At 44.7% G+C, this 21,072-nt stretch overlaps 1 protein-coding gene across 5 annotated transcripts in view; it reads left to right on the top strand.

Annotated features, from left to right (window-relative positions):
* The window catches only part of LOC141088303 (neural cell adhesion molecule L1-like protein), a 189,091-nt gene that overhangs the window by 72,479 nt on the left and 95,540 nt on the right, over positions 1-21,072 (top strand). For all 5 annotated transcript variants that reach the window (XM_073574331.1, XM_073574332.1, XM_073574330.1 and 2 more), the window contains exon 2: positions 5,554-5,716. In XM_073574331.1, the coding sequence (XP_073430432.1) occupies positions 5,635-5,716 (82 nt within the window). In that variant the 5' untranslated portion in view covers positions 5,554-5,634. The remainder of the gene's footprint in view (positions 1-5,553; positions 5,717-21,072) is intronic.

Here is a 21,072-nt window from a genome sequence, read left to right as displayed (position 1 = left end):
ATGAGCATTGCCACATTTGATCGACTCTTGGAGACAGTGCGCCCTGGGATCACCTTTCAGGACACTATGATGCGCAAAGCCATATCTGAAGAGGAGCGACTTCTACTCACAATACGGTATGTACTACACAACCACATTCTCTATGTTCCTAATGTGTGTGCTAAATTATGTTTTTTGCCCTTCTTGGACAAAGTTGAATGCCATCATCTTATTCCAAATATGAATCACCTGACACAGCAGAATGTTACATCTAATATGTCCAGCATATCACTTAGTCATTGTGCCACCAAATATGTGTGTGTTCTTCTCTATCATTTCCTACCAAGTTTGGTCGGCATGTAACTGATTTTTTTTTACTTTAGCCATTCTAAACTTTACTATTTCTGTTTTTCTACAGCTTCCTGTCCACTGGCCTGTCTTATGCCGCCCTCCACCATAAGTTTCTCATAGGAAAATCAACCATTTCAGGCATAGTGAGGTCTACATGTGCAGAAATCTGGACAAGACTCCATCAAGTGGTCATGCCCGAGCCCAGGATGGAAGACTGGTTAAGGATATCAAGGGACTTTGAGGAGGACTGCCAGTTTCCAAATTGTATTGGGGCCCTGGATGGCAAACATATCAGGGTGCGTAAGCCGCCGAACTCAGGCTCCCAATTCTTCAATTATAAGCAATACTTTTCTGTTGTATTGTTGGCTCTGGCAGACCCTCAATACAAGTTTATAAATGTTGACATTGGGGCCTATGGAAGGACGGGAGACTCTAGAGTCTTCAATACTTCCATAATGGCTCGGCGGCTACGCACCAACCAGTTGGATCTACCACCACCACGCCAGCTACCAGGCTCCCCCGAACAATCAGTCCCTTATGTCCTTGTGGCAGATAAGGCCTTTCAGTTATCGCGCAATGTCATGAGGCCATATCCCCGGAGCAACCTTGACCACAGGCGCAGAATTTTTAACTTGCGCCTATCACGTGCTAGGCGACTGGTGGAGTGTTCCTTTGGGATTCTTTCTGCCAAATGGCGAGTACTCCAGTCTGCCATTCAGTTGAGTGAGCAAACTGTGAATGAAGTTGTGAAAGCCTGTGTTGTTCTGCATAACTTCACCAGGATACATGATTGCTCCTCCTCTGATGGTGCTGTGCGTAGGCAGGACAATGTGCACAGGGTGAGACCACCTATCAACCCTCAACGTAGACCGCTCTCTGGCCTAAAAGTGCGTGATATTTTCACTAATTACTTTATCTCACCTGAGGGGGCAACTTCTTGGCAAGAGCATGCTGTGTCTATGTTATAATTTGTTGCTTTAAGTGTGTCAAAATATATATTACTCAAGCCTTTATGATTCTATGAGTGTTTCATTGCATTGGATGGTGTCTGTTAGTATGCTGTGAGGGATTGTGAAAAATCACACAGAGACGTTAAGTAGAGTAGACAAATATTTAGTTTTGCCTTTTTTTTTTTTTTTCGCTTAAAGGCAAACATAATTTTGCCATAACACAAACGTGGCAATGGCCAAAATGACCCTTTGTGCCTTCTTTAACTTTTTGTAATATGAACATAACAGAACAAAACAGCCACAAACATTAGGCCAAAAAAACATTGCTGCATCACTAGATTAACCTAGATTTGCCAACAAAAGGTGAGCTCCATCACCAAAATAAAGGCAACGAGATAACACTCACATTTCCACATAATGTTAGCCAAACATAGAAAGATTCCACCATGACAGGCAAGGCTACCTCACAGCATTCACACAGATATTACCTGTCTGTAGACCAGACAATATTTAAGCATGCTATACCGGAAAGGATGAAAATACAAAACTCACTTGTTAATACATAGAGAAAGCGGGTTATTCTGAATGCTTGTCACCTAGAAATTTTGTACTAGAGATTGCTAACATAAAAGGTGACTACTTAACTAAGGCGAGCACGCCTTTCCTATGCGTTAGCAAGTGAGTAGTGTATTTTCATCCTTTCGGTTTACAGCATAGTGCATTTAAAGATTCTCTTTTCTACACACATGTAATATCTGTGTGAAAGGCGTGAGGTAGCGTTGCCTGTCATGATGGATTGTTTCATGTTTGGAAAACATTGTTTAAAAATGTGAATGTTACATTATGTTATAAATGTTGGTGAAGGAGAACACCTGTTTTTACATTTAGATTAGGAGCACCAGTTACATCTGACTGGACATCTCCAACCATCAGAATCATAAATCCTCATATGTTGGGGAAGGGGAACGTGGATCAACAGCCTGTGGGTGCTGCTGGACATTGTGGCCAACATCGCCCTGTGTGGGGCCATACTGGTGCCCATGATGCTGGAATTGTCCAGCCTCCTGGGACTGTTGGGGATACTGGCCAGAGTACTGATGATGGTGAGGGGCTTCTTGTTGGCTCTGGTAGGCCCGTGGCTCATACCCACCAAGATAGCCAGATCGTCCCCAACCAGGTTGGGACCAGCCTCCAACACTGGGTGGGTACAAGTGGCCATATTGGTGGGGTTGGCTTGAGGAAGACATTTGGTGCTGCGGTATAGACGGTTGGGTAGGGGGAGGAAGGGGTTGAGGTGTTGGCCCACGTATTAGGGGCTGTTCAGACCCTGCTTGAGCAAGCATCTGTGTAGATGGTCTCATGCGCATTAAATTTCATGGTGAGAGCTGCCACCTCTCCAGAAATTCAAAAACCTCATATGGGGTATTGGGGGGGTTGCTTGCATCAAGCAGGATCTGAATACATCCCCTAATACGGAGCCTGACCTCACGGGTAAGGGCACGGAGATAAAGGGTGAGGCTACGTGCATAGGCCTCCTCACCATCATCTGTTGTTACTCTGGACAAATAATTTAGCACCCCTGTGTCCACATTGGTCCTGCTCTCTTGAAGAGTGACCTGGCGCCTTCTTCTTGATCGCCGTGATACTACAGCAGCCTGTGGGGAGGACCTGATCTGGGCAGTTGGGCTGCTGCTCAAGTTGCCCGGCTCTTCCAGGATGGGTGAGGTGGCAGCAGCAGACCGTCCTGGTGGTGTGGTGTGTAGGGCAGCCATTGTGTGGTCTTGTGATGCCTCATCTTCAGCCATCCTTCTTGTAGGGGGAGAAGATGGGCCAGCCACCTCATCCCCTACAGGATCTATAATGGGCTCTGCCTCTGAGGCCGTTCCTCGATCCGCAAGGTTGGATTGAGTTCTGTTATGAAATAGAACAGAGGCAAAAATACATCAATATTTTTGTCCCTGTAAAGTATTTGTGTAATGTATTTGTGTAATTTGGTGTGAGTTATGTACTTACGGTCTCAGATCCAGAATTGGGGCGAGGAAGTTCAGCCGGTCATAGTAGATATATTTTCTCTTCACATGCCCAGCATCCCCACTCCTGGACCGCTGCTGGCGTTCCCGGCGGAACTGGTCCCGGATGCTTCGCCAGCGTTTCATCACATCTTCCACTGCAATGTGACAGTAAAGATTGTCAAAATCACATATTTGAGAGATCACATTTTCTAACAGTAGCCTAGGCATGGGGCCTTCTGGGGTGTGCGTTCTACCCATGGTGGCATATGTAATTGGGCCGATACACAGGGTCTCATTAGCTCCACTGAAACTAATTTTATTGGCTAGGGGGATGAGGAGCTTGTGGCCTAACCCCTAATTATGGCTGTGTGAAGCCACGTGTCACATCCAAATGTAACGGCCTCATGAGGCTAAGAAAATTACATGCATAGGAAGGGGGGTGCTGATTGTAGAATCATTTTTAAGCGTGCGCTAAGGTTAATGATGTTTTTATGGTTGCATTTACGAATTTTATGCTGCTCATCGCGTGGTCTGTCACCAAAGTCATGGTACATCTGGCGACAGATGCGCCTCCATGACGCCTCCTTTCTTGTCCGGTTCGCATAATTTGCGTCGCGTGGGTCCCATATTTCGGGCCGCTCCTGCACCAGCACAATGAGCATCTCAACATTAATATATGTGGACGCCATGCTGCTGCTGTACTCCGTGGAGGCGTACTTCCTGGATGTCTGGAGCGGTTTTTGAGCTCATTTGCATGTTTACGCTTCCTGATGATGGATTGGCCCATTTCCTGTCACCAGCCAAAAGACCTGCATATTTCTCGCAGGTCACACGTGTGTTTCGTGTGTAATCCGTATTTTTTGCGCACCCATTGACTTGCATTGGCGTACTACGGGCGTAGTACGCTGACAATCGCAGCATGCTGCGAGTGGCACGGAGCGTAGGATAGAGAAATATACGCCTGGTGCGAGTGACCCCATTGAAAATCATTTGTCCGTGTGTAATGCGTGCTTTTTGCGCCTCTCACGCTCCCGTATTCCTCGCCAGTGTGACTCCGGCCTTAGAGTTTTCACAGTCCAATCTCTTGCTGCTGATAAGGGCTTGAAGCAAGTGGATGTGGGAGGCCCCTAAGAACCAGAAGACCCATTTCTGACCTTTCTATGGTCTTGCCTTAATCCTGACCAGTATTGATAGCTGACTGCTAAAACATTACTTCTAAAGAACAGAAAGAGCCAGTTAGAGTTAGGGCTTGTTCACACTATATTTTTGCTGGGTTTTTTTTTTCCATGGAAAAATGCAGCATTTACCAGTACCAGCAAAGTGAATGAGATATCTGAAATCTCCTGCACATGCTGATCATTATTTTCTTGCAGATTTGATCTTTTGTAGCATTTTTAAAGGGAATCTGTCAGCAGGATTTGTTATGTAATCTAACAGCAGCATAATGTAGGGGCAGATACCCTGATTCCATGGATGTGTCACTTGCTGGAGTGCTTGGTACAGTTTTGATAGAATCTCTGTTACAGATCTAGCAGAGCTCTGAATGCTGAGCTGTGTATAACCCCGCTCACACCACTGATTGGCAGCTTATCCCGTACATTGTCAGCAAGCTGCCAATCAGTGGTGGGGGTGGGGTTACACAGATTAGTCTGCACATTAGACCTAGTCCTGTTAGTGATAATCTCCTCCTGATAAATCCCTGATTGTATTGAACCTACAACCTGCAGTCTAATAAGTGACACATCCCTGGAGTCAGGCTCTCTTGCTCTATATTATACTCCTTTCAGATAAAATAGCAAAAACCTGCTGACATTAATACTACCAAAAAACATTCAAAAAATACATATTGTAACATATCTATAGGAAATTTTGCTTAAGATACCTTTTATTTTTTAAAGGATATCTTAATTTATGGTGAGAACAATGGCAAATTTCAAATAATAGACATAAATATTCCCAAGGCTGATTACGTACTCGTGAGACAGACTACCAAATTTGACTTAAGACAAGAAGAAAAAAAGCAAAAAAAGCAACCACAAAGTTTCGGCTTTTCTCGACGCTCAAACGTACCGCTCACCTACAGCCAACCCTTTGATGATTAAGCAGCTGGCCCAACACAACTGTGAATACGGGGCTGATATAATAAGTAACCATACCTTATTACCAGCATCCGCCGGTGTAATATATGGTGACATGCGGCTCTTTTGTGCCGTTAGTCTTTCATGCTGAATATAAATGATATCTATTGTCTCCCTCTGCAGGTGCAGCCATTGTCTAACGTGCCGTATGATTGACGGGTGGAAGAAAGGCAGCTACGATCAAACAGACTCATCATAAAAAAGATGCTCTGCCTCTGGAGTAAAGTTGTTTTCTGCCTTCTGACATTTCTAAAATGTTTTAAGGCTGTTGAAATACCACTTGAAGGTAAGTTGCTGGGGCTCTTTTTGTTTTTGTTTTTTGTTTTTATGTGGGTTTTCGGCAAAAAAATTAAAATAAAAAAAAAAGTATTTCCGTTTTACTTTCACAAACGCCATTATTTCAGGCTTTTTAACTGTTGATGTAAATAATGGTCCAGACAATAGAACGTAGGCTCCACTATGATCCCTAAAAGTGGATTCGTCACCAGATTTCACAATGCAAACGGCATACATTATAAAATTGATATCTTAGATCGGATGATGCTGGTGTACTTACTTTGAAAATCCATCAAATCCATCATAGAATGGCTTTATAATCCATTATGTAGGTTTTACTCAGTAAGTTTACAGGTCCTCAGTGTCCCTCCTTTCTGCTACTGCTGAGATCTGACACTGCCCAGTACAAGCTGCTCACTATAGACTGGGTAAGGAGATAGTGAATACTCCCACTCTTTAGCTAGACTCATAAAATGCTAATTTCAATATCAAAATTTTACTGGCATTCTCACTTGGATTTCTAGAGTAAAGACATCAGCTTCATCAGCATTAGGATATTTATGGAATAATAAATGCAGTTTCTGTAGTGAATTCTGGGCACAGCTATGCACTAAATGAACAGATGAAAAATATTGGAGATAAAATTTCATGTCAATCATTTGTATCCTATCTGACAAGGGATAATAAAATCCCCTTCATTGTGCAACTGTATGAGAAAGCTGGCACCTACAGTAGCTCAGCTTCAAAGGCTGTGAATGACAGATCTCACACCTTGACCAGCTCAGAGCAGGACAAAGGCTTGCTTGCAATATAGAGCCCTGCTGAAGCTGCAGACATCTTCTAGAACATTCCAGAAACATAATTCCATAAGGTGTTATGGAGATACAGAGAACAGCTAGTAGAAACCAGATAGCAAAGCTGTGTTTGGTCTTAACGTGTAGCAGGGGCCCAGACATACGCGATGGATCCAAAACTGCCTCCCTAAGACCATCTATTAAAGGGAATCCTCCTTTCAGCAGGATTGTGCTGAGTAGCCTACAGACAGTGTCAGGTCGGCGCCATTATACTGATTAAAATTATATCTTGGTTGATGAAGTCCATCATGTGGTTGTTGTTTAATCTTTATTTTCAGTTTTGAGTTAATGATATTCTCATGCTTTGGGGTGAGTCTGTGGGAGGAGTCTTTATGTGGTGCTCTGCTTAGGTATTCATACTGATGGTTTATGACAGGTCACTGATCCGTCAGTGACCTGCCCCTATTTTACATACTGATTATTATATTATTTTATTAGCTAGGGGCTATAATTCTCGAAAGAGGCCACTGTCCATGGATCTTTCCAGCTTATCAATAACAGCTCCCAGCAGTCTGTGTACCATTTACTGGTTATGAAAAAGGGAGGACCCAAAAACATGACATGGGGTTACCCCCTAATTTTAATACCCAGCAAAGGCTAAACAGACAGCTGCAGTCTGATATCAATAGACTGGGTAGGGGCCAGACATCAGTCCTCAGCTGTCCCAGAAATGGCGCATCCATAAGATGCGCCAAATTTGGTCATTAGCTTTGGCTCTTTCCACTGACCCTGGTGCGGTGGCAAGTGGGTAATATTTGTGGAGCTGATATCAGCTTTGTAATGTCATTTGACATCAAGCCCAGGGGTTAATAATGGAGCGGCATCTTTCAGATGATCCCATTACAAACCCTGTAAGTTTAAGTTAATAAATACACACAGAGTAAAGTCCTTTATTTGCTATAAAAACTCCCCATCCCTCTTTCACCATTTCTTATTGTCCAAATAAAAATAAAAAATCACAGTATTCTTTAACTGTCCGCCGATAATCCATATGTCTTCCGAAGAGCCCAACTCAACTACATCTGGATGCATTGCTGAGCCGTGACATGCTGCAACCGCTCAGCCCTGCATCCAGGATACACTGAGCTGAGCGAGAGAACACAGCTGCGTGTGACCAGCGGTGATGTCATTAAAGTTGCCAGCGGTCACAGGCAGTGCTTCTCACAACCCCACAGCTATTACCCCACTTACCACTGCACCAGGGCAAGGGGAAAGAGCAGAGGCTAAGCGCCAGAGCTATCACATCTAATGGATGCGCCATTTTTGGGGCAGCTGAGTGCTGATGTTATTAGTCTGGGAGGGGGGCAATATCCATGGCCCCTATCCATCCTATTAACATCAACCCGCAACTGTCTGTTTAGCCTATGCAGCTTATTAAAATTAAGGAGGATTCCACATAATTTTATCCTGGGTACCCACTTTTTAATAACCAGTAAAGGCTGTGCAGACTGCTGGGAGATGTTATTTATAAGCTGGGAAGATCCATGGATAGTGGCAGATTCCCAAAACAATAAAACCAAAACCAAGCTATCAGCTTTCCCTCAGCTGGTTAAGAAAAATGAGGGGGACCCCACGTCATTTATTTTCGTTTATTTATTAGTTAGCTAAATACATTTACAGTGATAGATACACGCAAAGCACTGATTATATATCTCACTGACATATTTCTATCTATCTATATCAGAATTTAAGATTCTTTTATTACTCAGAAAACTAACTTGAAATGACATAGAGAAAGACAGCATGTAAAAGCTGATGTTAAAAATGCATTGCATACGGATTGAATAATCAAGTCATACAAATGTCATACGGATACTAGGTGAGAAAAATCGCATTGTACTTACATGACAATCGCATGACACTTGTCCTACTTTTCGGGAACAACATCGGACCAATTTAATTTATTGTTATGAGTGTGAGCCCTAAGATATACATTTTCATCATAGGTTGTTAGGCAAAGTATAACGCTGGCTCAGAAGCTGATCCTGCTTCATATCAGGCAGATGCCGGCTGTGTTACACAACCAGCTTCTGCCTGTAACTCCAGTAACTGGAGCTTGCGCAAATCACTACAGTTTAACCATCTCAATTCCTATGTCACTATCTGACATTGGCAATTAAAGGAAACCTGTCATGTTGAAAATGGAGACCACTATAACAGCCTTGTTTATCCTCCTCTGGAGATCAGCCACAATTTATTTAGCTATGTACTGTAATATCATAGTATTGCAGTATGTAGTACGTGATCAAACGACCTGTAGGTTCAAGTCCCCTAATGGAACTAATGAAAAAATGTTTTAAAAAGCACTTAAAAAATAAAAAAGTTAAAGTTTAAATCACCTACTCTTCAAAAATAAACATAGTAAAATATGTAAAAAAAGAAATAACACATTTAAAATTGCTGTGTCCCAAAAAAGTCCAATGTTTTAAAATATCAAATTATTTAAATCACAGATTAAACATATACTGTATATATACTGTATATACGAATGCCAGAAGTACCAGATTTGAGTCTTTCCCCAAAAAATGCAATAGAAAGCAATCAAAATGTCATTTGTACCCCAAAAATTGCATCAATTAAAATATCAGCTCAGAATACCAAAAAAAAACAGAAACATAACTCCATGTACGGAAAGCTAAAAAAGTTATGGCTCTCAGAATACGGGGACACAAACACACTGTTTTTAGGTTTCTTACAAATCTCAGATTCTTTCACCACTAAAAAAAAGAACAAATGGACAAGTTTGGAGTCCCAGTGATCATACAGACCTGGAGAATCATGTTATCAGTTCATTTTTACTAACCACCAAACACTGTAACATCAACCCCCCCCCCCAAAAAAAAAGGGAAAAATTGAGGGGTTTTGGGGTTTGTTTTTTTGCAACTTCACCACACTTAGGCTTTTTCCCATGTTCTAATACACTTTATGGTGAAAATAATGGTGTCATTCAAAACTAATGACCATGACTAAGACGTTTGTCGAAACGCGTTGGTAGAAACATCGCTCTATGTGTATTATGCTGTAACCTGCAGGAAGATTTCCTTTTTGTGGTACACCATAATATTTAGTTTTTATTGATGGACTAATGAATATTGAATTTTAATGAAATGGAACCTCATTGCTGCTGGATTGCACTTGTTCCCTATTCAAAACTAAAATGCGCCCAACCTAAAAAAAAAAAAAAGCCCTCACATGACTACATTAGCAATAAAAAAAATATGGCTCTTAGAACAAGGGGAGGGAAGAACAAAAAAAAACTAACGGAAAAAAAAAGCCCAATCCTTAAAGGATTAAAAGTCTTAAAAATTAATATTTGTTGGAATACGAATATAGTTTTTGGATTTTTGGGGGTGATACATTTGACTGTTTTTTTTATTTGATTTTTTTTGTTATTATTTGTATATATTTTTTTTAATTAGGGGTAAATTGTAAAATTTTATTTTTTAAATAGCTTTTACAGCTATGAATAGGACAGGTGCACGATTCTAGTTGGTCATGCACAGGTCCTGGCAGGCACCTGTCAGCGTGACATTGTCGGCACCACTCACCTCTCGATGCGGAAGCGATCAGCACAAGTGCAAACTTTTGTCTTCAATTTCAGTGGTCAAGTCTCCCTCCTAAAACAAACTAGCTATAAGTTTTCAATCAGGATGTTGCTATTTACTTCATGTTTCACTCCTTTTATTAGACATACATGATACGTTGCCATTATTATCACTCGCCTAGTTTTATTATACTTTGTATTACTCACTTCCTATTATGTAAAGATACTCAGGAGAGTTTATGACCCGGCCCTCCAAAATTGCAGACAAAGCTTTTATGCTTCTTACAATGAGCAGATCACAAATTTATAATATGTGATTATTTATGAGCCATTTACATCTGATGCCATCGGTAATTATCCTGAGCGATCTTCATCTGTACAAAGCCAAAACGAGCAACCAGGGGAGCACATAGCCCCTATACAGTATGATAAATGTCAACACACATGATATGATACCCTACATTGATTCTCCCATTCAATTTGTCCCCACAGTACCCCACATGCACAGTATGACAACCCCACAGCAAGTCCCACAGTACATGCCCCACAGTGAGCACCCTCCTAGTATGATTTCCACACAGTTCCTCATACAGTATGATGGTCCAAACACTATGATAATAATAATCTTAATAATAATAATCTTTATTTTTGTATAGTGCTAACACTATGATGACTGTGACCCATGATGGCCCCCACAGTTACCCACACAGTATGTTGGCTTCCATAGACTCTCCCACTCTATGATGGCCCCATAAACTCTCTCACAGAATGATCTCTCCAACAAACCTTCACGCAGTATGATGGCCCTATCGACTCTCACACAGACTGATAGCCCCACGGTTCCCACATACAGTATGATGGCCCTCATATTCTCCTCAGACAGTATGATGACCCCACAGTTCCCATATACAGTATGATGGTCCTCACATTCCCCTCACACAGTATGATGGCCCCACAGTTCCCACATTCAATATGATGGCCCTCACATTCCCCTCAGACAGTATGATGACCCCCACAGTTTCTACATACACTATGATGGCCCTCACATTCCCCTTACACAGTATGATGGCCCCACAGTTCTCATATATAGTATGATGGCCCTTACATTTCATTCACACAGTATGATGGCCCCACAGTTCCCACATACAGTATGATGGCCCTCACATTCCCCTCAGACAGTATGATGGCCCCACAGTTCCCACATACACTATGATAGCCCTCACATTCCCCTTACACAGTATGATGACCCCACAGTTTCCACATACAATATGATGGCCCTCACATTCCATTCACACAGTATGATGGCTCCACAGTTCCCACATACAGTATGATGGCTGTTATGAATAGGTCACCGAGGAGGATGGCAGAAATAGGTTAGGCCACCAGGAAGCCAGAAAGGTTGGTCACTTAGCAGATTGCAGACCCCTAATCCTAACAACACAACTAACAGTAGCCATGGAGCGTAACTACGATGCCCTAGATGCCTCTGCACAGCCAGAGAACTAAAGCCTAAAGCAAGAAAGGTGAAGTCTAAACTACCCCGGAGTAGAACCCCAAAGAAATAGCCCCCAAACATATATTGTCGGTGAGACAAGATGAGGCACAAACACAGGTAGAAAATAGACAGATAGGATAGGAAAGAAAAGACACTGTCTGCAATCACGCAAAAACCCTAAAAAATCCAGCACGTCTGATGTACAAACAACACTGAGGTCTCTCGACCTCTTCCCCACTATACCAGCATTCTGGTGTGAACTGGCAGCAAAGCAAAAGAGACTAATATAACAGGGGACTGAACAAACTGATACAAGCTGTAACATATGGAGCGGGGTCCCGCACAGCCCCAGCAGGAAGCACGCTGAACCCGCACACAAAGCAGAAAGAGGCAAATCCAGATCAGATGCAAAGGATTAGCAAATGAACAACTTAACTGAAAAATGCAGGATCAGGCATGAGACAGCAGACCTCAAGATGCACAGGAAGAAACTAATCACCAGCAACAACTGAGGGAAGCCTGCTCACTTATATCCTCCCAGTCAGTAACCCCTGATTTCCAATCATCGTCGTCAGGTGGCAGACTTCTATCAACCCGGCCAGCTCCACTACCCACAGTAACCACCAGAGGGAGCCCCGACTCAGAAGTCAGATCCAGAGAATTCACAACAGTACCCCTCTTGAGTAGGGGTCACCAAACCCTCATCTACGCCACCAGGCCGATCAGGATGGGCCCGGTGAAAAGCACGAACCAATCTTTTGGCATGAATGTCAGAAGCAGAGACCTAAGAATTATCCTCCTGGCCATAACCTTTTCACTTGACCAAGTACTGGAGTCTCCTTCTAGCCAGACGAGAATCCAATATCTTTTCTACCTCATACTCCAAATTACCCTTAACCAACACAGGGTCAGGGGGCGCCGCCATGGGAACCACTGGCTCCACAAACCTTTTCCACAAAGATTTATGAAAAACGTTATGAATCTTAAACGTAACTGGAAGAGCAAAACGGAAAGAAACAGGGTTAAGGATTTCCAAAATCTTATAAGGTCCAATGAACCTTTGCTTGAATTTTGGAGACGCAACCTTCATAGGAATATTTTTTGAGGACAACCAAACCATATCACCATATCACTTATCCACTACTTGGTCCCAAAACTGCTGCATTCTCCCTACCACAGAATCCATACTTGGGCAGGCCGAAGTTTCCACCTGTCCCGAAGAAAATCAAGGATGAAACCCAAAGTTACAGAAAAAAGGAGACATCAAAGTGGCAGAACTAGCCCTATTGTTTAGCGCATTTTTGACCAAGGGCAAAAATGAGACCCAGTCATCTTGATCAGCAGATATGAAACATCTCAAATAGGTTTCCAAAGTCTGTTTGTCCTCTCAGTCTGCCTATTGGTCTGAGGATGAAATGCCGAGGAGAAAGATAACTGAATTCCCAGTTTGGAACAAAAAGCTTTCCAAAATCTGGAAGCAAACTGGACTCCACTGTCTGACAGAATTTTCTCAGGAATCCCGTGCAAACGAACCACCTGTTGTAAAAACAAGGGTACCAACTCAGAAGAAGATGGCAACTTTTGGAGTGGTACAAGATGGACCATCTTAGAAAATCTATCAAAGATCACCCAGATAACAGTCATTCACTGAGAGACAGGGAGATCAGAAATAAAATCCATTGAGATATTGGTCCATGGCCTCCTGGGCACCGGCAGGGGCATCAACAAACCACTAGAGCGAGAACAGAGCTTGGACCGAGAACAAGTCCCACAGGACTGCACAAAATTCCTGACATCACAAGATAAGGCAGGCCACCAAAAAGACAGACTCACCAAATCTCTGGTACAAAAAATACCTGGATGACCAGCTAACGTGGAGCAATGAATTTCAGACATTACTCTTCTCCTCCACTGGTCAGGGACATACAACTTTCCCATAGGGCATCGATCAGGTTTGTCCGCCTGATATTCCTCCAGGGCACGTCTCAAATAGAGTGAGATGGTGGAAAGAACTACACCCTCATTTAGAATGGTAATAGGCTTGGTCACATCAAGAGAATTCGCAAAGAAACTCCTAGAAAGGGTGTCTGCCTTAACATTCTTAGTGCCCGGAAGAAAGGAGACCACAAAATTAAAACGCGTGAAAAACAAGGCCCACCTAGCCTGTCTAGGATTCAAGCGCTTGGCTGATTCAAGATAAATCAAATTCTTGTGGTCGGTGAGGACTATAACTTGATGTCTAGCTCCCTCCAACCAATGTGTCCACTCTTCAAATTCCCACTTCATGGCCAACAATTCCCGATTCAGATGGGGAAAATTTTCGAGAAAAGAAGGCATAGGGATTCATCTTAGAGGTTACCGGATCTCTTTGAGACAAAATGGCTCTTGCACCAATCTCAGAAGCATCTATCTCCACCTGAAATGGAAGTGAAACATTAGGTTGCCGTAGAACCAGAGCAGAAGTGAATCTCCGCTTAAGCTCCTGAAATGCTGAGACAGCCTCTGTAGACTAATTCACCACACCAGCGCCCTTTTTGGTCAAATCCGTCAGTGGTTTAACAATACCAGAAAAATTACTTATAAATTTATGGTAGAAATTAGCAAAACCCAAAAACTTCTTGAGAGCCTTCAGAGAAGTGGGCTGAACCCAATCATAAATGGCCTGTACCTTGGCCGGGTCCATTTCAATAGCAGACAGGGACAAAATGAATCCCAAAAACAAAATCCTCTGTACACCAAAGAGACATTTCGATCCCTTAACATACAGAGAATTTGCCCTTAAAATCCAGAACACAGTCCGGACATGTTCCACATGAGAATCCCAATCACTGGAAAAGATCACAATATCATCCAGATAAATGATCAAAAACGTATCCACAAAGTCCCGGAAAATATTGTTCATAAAAGATTGGAAGACGGAAGGGGCATTAGTGAGCCCAAAAGGCATCACCAGGTACTCAAAGTGTCCCTCCGGAGTATTAAACATCGTCTTCCTTTGATCCCCGTGCTTGATGCGAATAAGATTATATGCCCCCCTGAGGTCAAGTTTGGTAAACCAACAAGTACTTTTAACTCTGGAAAATAAATCAGAAATCAGGGGTAACAGGTACTGATATTTAACAGTGATTTTGTTAATGGAGCAATAGTCAATACATGGCCTTAATGAGCCATCTTTCTTGGCCACAAAAAAAACAGCACCTAAAAGGTGAAGAGGATGGTCTGATATGACCCTTCTCCAATGACTCCTTGATATAAGATCGCATAGCATCATGTTCAGGTACAGATAAGTTGAAAAGCCGACCCTTGGGAAATTTACACCCGAGCATTAACTCAATTGCACAGTCATAACTCCTATGTGGAGGCAAAGACACAGACTTACTCTCACTAAATACATCAGAAAAATCAGCCAAATAGTCAGGAACATCATGAGACTGGGGAGAGATGGAGAAAACCGGAGTGTCACTAAGAACACATTGACAACCCCAGCTCACCACAGACACAGATTTCCAATCCAAAACAGGATTATGGGTTTGCAACCAAGGAAAACCCAGTACAATAATATCATGTAAATTGTTCAACACCAAAAATTTACAATTCTCTTGGTGGTCCGGGGCGACCCGCATTATCATCTGGGTCCAAAACTGGGGTTTATTCTCCGCCAAATGGGTAGCATCAATACCCCTCAAAGGAATAGGGGTCCGCATGGTCACAATGGGAAAACCACAACGTTTGACAAAATCAAAATCTATCAGATTCAAAGCTGCTCCTGAATCGACAAAAGCCTTAGCAGAAAATGTAGACAAGTAGCAGATCAAGTAACCGCCAAAAGGAACTTAGGCTGTACAATGCCCACCACAAATGAGTGAGCAAAATATTTTTCTCGTTTAGGGCAGACAGAAATAGTATGAGAGGCGTCCCCACAAAAGAAGTGTGGCGCCCCTGAGGCTCAGTCGCCACAGAGGTACTGCACCTTCTCCTGAGGTGTGGTATCCCACCATCCAGGTAAGGTGGAAGCTCCTGACCACACTCCAACACCTGCTCCCCACACCACAAAGTAGTGTAGCAAAGCATCTTTGGCGGCTCCCTGCTTGGTGTATAGCAAAGCACCCATTGGTGGCTCCCTGCTGGGAACACGAAACGTGCTGGGAGGTGGGTGGAGTTAGATTACATTACAAGGAGCGGGAAGAGTTGAGGACGACAGTTAGTCAGTTGGTTGGAGAGCTGGAGAAAAGAAGATCCCTGGAGAGAGGGATAGATGGATGGAGGTGCTGCAGCAGATCCCAGTGACCTGGGTCAGCTGGCACGGGAAAGGGAGAGAGAGAGAGAGAGCAACATAGACTGAAAGCCTGATTCTCCATAGAAAGAAAGAATAGTACGGAACGTGAGGAGTAAAAGGGAACAGAGGACGTGGGTTAGAAGAGAACCCTTCCTAGAAGTTCCAAGCGCAAGGCCGGGGCCTGGTCCCCGAGGTTGTATAGATACTAATGGTCCTGCAGCAGACACCAGAGGAATAGGAAGCTGTAAATTCTCTATTCCCACACAAGGCTTGGGGGCAAAACAGCAACTGGATAGTGAGCCGGGACTTAGTAGCAAGAAGTCCCCAAAGCAGGCTACAGCTGTCTGCCGTACAAGTAGAGTTCATAAGAACATCAGACAGGAGGAACTCCAGTGTAACTCAATACTAGTAGTACTTCATTTAAAGGCGCTATAAGAGGAGACGTTCAGAAAGGTACATGTTGGCGGAGTGTTGGAAAGGAGTATTCCATCTGGCCTGGAGGTTTACTGAGTTCCTGACCTGGAAGACAAGGCACGGAGGCAGGCACCTGTTAGTACAACAGACTGTGAGTAAAGCTTTGGAACTACAAGCCCAGGTGTCCTCCACTTATTCCTGCGCCAACCTACCCAGCACTGCTGCATCCCTTGCGACTGACACTACACCAACTATGTGTCACATCACCTACTCTGCCCTGGGACTACAGCCCTGCCTGTGGAGGGCTATAACATCACTGCTGCACCACACCATCTGTCCCAGAGGATCTGTCTGCAGCGTTGGCTTGCATCTTCATTGCCGAACACCACAGGTGGCATCACGAATCATTTATAAACTTTCATCAGCATAAGCACACTGCAACAACCCCTTTTACAATGGGCGCCCAGGGCCACGGGCAGCTGCCGTGACATCTCCTATAAAAGCTCATCGGGCCCGGTACCGAGTACCCCACAGCCCTGGGTGTGAGGGTGACCCATTTTTGGCATCATGAACAGGATGACGAGACCCGATGCCATTGGGTTCTGTGTGCCTAAGACTTAAAACTTTTGGAAATGTGCAGAAGACCCAATTTGATAGACTGTGAAATGAATGCTAAAAATGGCCGCTGGCGCGGCAAAGAAGGGTGTGACAACATGGGTGGTCCTAAGAAAAGAGCGTGGACTGTCTTGGGCCTCCCCTGTCTGAACTTCTATGCGAAAGCAACATGGCCCACCCCCCGAGGGGTTCGTATACTGGCTTGGTATGGAGGAGTAGGAAAAAGACGCCGCCCTCAGAAGGAGGAGCGGAAGCCAGTGGCGGGAAAAGAGCCAAGGCGGGAAGAAGAACGCCAGAACGCCATGATGGAGGGAGAAAGGAGGCCTGAAGAGCGAATGGAGGTTGAGCTGAACCTCCCAGGCGCAGCAACTGAAGGCTCCGGATCTGGCTTCCACAATGAACCACCGTCAGCTGGAGGAGGAAATAGCCCAGCTGACAACCCATCTGCGACTGAGGCAGGAGGCCTTACAGAAGTTGAACAGGCAGCACACCCAGGAGGGGCCTACACCCGCGATACCCGTGTCACCGGTACCTGCCACCAGTACACCGGATCTCTAGCAAAAAGACCCTGTAGCGTCTGACACTGCTGCAATGTCACTGGCAGCGTCTATTGTCATCTCTCCGTTGCCATCGCCGCTGTGTGAAGCTTTGGGAGCTGAAGCGGAGGAAGAGAAGCTCCCGTCTTGACCTAGCGCGGCCGCGCAGGTCCCACGGGAGATCCCCGCAGACCGGGAACCGCCAGTTGCACCACCACCATCTCCGATACCTACTCGGATATCCACCACTACTACCGCTGCCACCAGGAACCGCACCATGCCTGCACCGGAGCCAAGACTGCACCACCGGGAAACATCAGGTATGATCGCCACCCCTGCAACCGGGTTGCCCCCTGAGTTCCCGTACACCGCGTGCAACGGGCCGGTACTCCGCATGGGACAAATGGAAGAGCTGTGTTCCCAATTTAAAAGCACTAAGCTGACTGGGATGGGGAAGTGGAAGAAATCCCAGCTGAAAAGAGTGAGACTGGAGCAGGTGCACCCCATTCGACATCTTCTGATCCCAGCAGAGGAGTCTGAGCAGCTAATGGGTGTTACTATGCATCATGGGTTTCCTTTGCCACAAGTTCAGGACCCTCGCCTCAACCCTTATAAGTGTCCACAGACGCCAGTGACACCAGGCATCAGACCAAAAATCAAGACAACGGTACCACCTGAAATGGAGGAACCACAGCCATTGGTACCCCTAGCAACTCCTGCAGAACCACTGGTAGCAGAAATACCACCAGTAACAGCGGAAATGCTACCTTCAAAAGCAGATTCCAATTTAACTCCTTGGGAGAAAGAGTATATGCAATTCGTGAGTAAACAGCAGGAAGATGATGTCAAGAAATTCTTCCGTGGAAACAGCAGCCAGGAAAACCAGCTTCCAGTACCCCAGGAGGGGACCCTCAATAAAGAAACATTCCATTGACTTTCGTTACCCAGCGGGGTATTTGCACCGTTGTGCCTTATTTGTTTATCATGGTTCTTTTTCTGTTTTCCAGTTGTCATGATCCGAAGTGGATCTGACAGTTTAAATGGACAAAGTGAACTTTTTTTTCTTTTGCCTTGGTGCCAAAGTAGGTTGATTGCCCCCGGTGGCAATTAGAATTATTACACGTGCTGTCGTTTGTTCTAAGTTGCCCCGGTGGTGGTGAGTGGTATTACACTTTAGTTTTAAAGTGCACGTTAATTATAAAGCAAGTGTGACGCTCTATAAAAGAGTGTTAGGTGTGTGCAATCATTGTTGGTGATATTGTGAGTCATTTGGGAAGCAAGTCTGGGTGATCAGGGAGCTGAACATGAGTCCTGTGCAGCCCAGCCAGAGGGGTTGAGACAGCTATGGAGTCTGCAAGGAGAGCTGGCATGGATTGGTGGAGTTCATCGTTGGAGTCTGCAAGAAGGGCTGGCATGGCGTGGTGGAGTCGCAGTTTATGGTGTCAGCAGGAAGTGCTTGCATGGCTTGGTGGAATGGCGACTATGGTGAGAGTTTCACTCGGCATGCTGGACTTGGTTGCTGAAAGCTGGACTCAAGCATGCTTGACGTCTTGGCAGAAAAGTTGGACTCGAGCATGCTGGACTTTTTGGCAGAAGCTGGACTCATCCTTCGGACTCTGTTTACTGGGCAGCTGCAACTGGTGGTGGACTCTGCTCCAAGGCTGCACTATGGTGATGGATCCGGTTATGATGATGGATCCGGGTGGAGGAGAAGATGCACGCACGTGGTGGGCTCTGTTGCTAGGAGCGCACGCAACAGAGCAAAGCTAAGTGGTGTTTCCCCTGTATTGTCATCTTTCCTCATGTGTGTTTAGTGCAGATGTGGGATTAGTTTCCGCACCGACCTATTCCCAAGTGAGGGTTTAGGTCCAGGGCGAGTCAGGGTTTTGAGGTACGGGTTACGGGTGCGTCGCCCGGTGCGGAACCGGCATAGGGAACATTAGGAGTGCAGGGACACTGGCTCAGGGGAGTACTGGAGGTCTCCACGCCCTATTCCCTATCGCAGGACCTACCATTGTTAATGTTACCCAGGTTTCCCTTTATTATTTAAATTCGCTTCACTGGAGGCAGGGTTTCCAGGTTCACGTGTGACGTATGGGTTCGCCTTGTGGTAACTGCTGCGTCCGGACACACGTGATCGTGACACCAGTTTTGTTGCCCAGTTGCATTGGCAGCATATTTTGCATAATTGAACTGTGGAGATCATGAACACTGAGTGATCCGGACTGTGGTTGTAAATAGTTTTCACCTCTTTAGGTGCCCTTTCTTGGTTTTACATAGATCTTTTGAAGATAAAGACTACCTCACCTGGAGCATAGCTCCAATCAAAGGACACTGCAGGAGTTCCCGGCTGGGAGCGGTGTCCAGCACTTACAAGAATTATTGAAGTTTTTGATGTGAAGTATTTGATAATGTGTCTTATGAAAGTATTAATAGATAGAAAACAGCTTTTATGAAGAATGTAGTTAGTCACAGTAACTTTTATAGGAATGTATTAATAAAGAGATGAGAAATGAGAATAAAGATTTGAAAGATGTAGGTGATGAACCAGGCATCAGCGGTTATCGCTTAAGGTTAATGATGGAGAGTAGAAGATATGATGAAGTGTGTTGATGCAGAATACTTGAAGTGATAGTGAATTTGCTTCCATAGCACTTTAAATAGGTAGCATAACTTTCAATATAGATAGACAGTTAAATTGTTAGTAACGTTCAAGAAACAGTGCCTCCCACATTGGGAAGTTTAGTATAAGATATGTTTATTATACAATATAAAAATTTGTATGTTCCTGTATTGTCAACTGTGTTTGCCTTGCAGCCCGTGGACGTGCTGTGTTTAATGGGGGGGTATGTGGCGCCCCTGAGGCTCAGTCACCACAGAGGTACTGCACCTCCTCCTGAGGTGTGTTATCCCACCATCAAGGTAAGGTGGAAGCTCCTGACCACACTCCAACACCTGCACCCCATACCACAAAGTAGTGTAGCAAAGCACCTTTGGTGGCTCCCTGCTTGGAGTATAGCAAAGCACCTTTGGTGGCTCCCTGCTTGGAACACGAAACGTGCTGGGAGGTGGGTGGAGTTAGATTACATTAAAAGGAGCGGGAAGAATTGAGGACGACAATTAGTCAGTTGGTTGGAGAGCTGGAGAGAAGAAGATCCCTGGAGAGAGGGATAGATGGATGGGGGTGCTGCAGCAGATCCCAGTGACCTGGGTCTGCTGGCACGGGAAAGGGAGGGAGAGAGAGAGCAACATAGACTGAAAGCCTGATTCTCCATAGAAAGAAAGAATAGTACGGAACGTGAGGAGTAAAAGGGAACAGAGGACGTGGGTTAGAAGAGAACCCTTCCTAGAAGTTCCAAGCGCAAGGCCGGGGCCCGGTCCCCGAGGTTGTATGGATACTAATGGTCCTGCAGCAGACACCGGAGGAATAGGAAGCTGTAAATGCTCTATTCCCACACAAGGCTTGGGGGCACAACAGCAACTGGATAGTGAGCCGGGACTTAGTAGCAAGAAGTCCCCAAAGCAGGCTACAGCTGTCTGCCATACAAGTAGAGTTCATAAGAACATCAGACAGGAGGACTCCAGTGTAACTCAGTACTAGTAGTACTTCATTTAAAGGTGCTACAAGAGGA

The sequence above is a fragment of the Dendrobates tinctorius genome, unplaced genomic scaffold (genome assembly GCF_039654945.1).
Source record: "Dendrobates tinctorius isolate UK_male_01 unplaced genomic scaffold, ASM3965494v1 ptg000038l, whole genome shotgun sequence".
In the NCBI taxonomy this organism is placed as follows: Eukaryota; Metazoa; Chordata; class Amphibia; order Anura; family Dendrobatidae; genus Dendrobates; species Dendrobates tinctorius.
The sequence above is the reverse complement of the archived record's forward strand: the minus strand, read 5'-3'. Positions and strand labels throughout refer to the sequence as shown.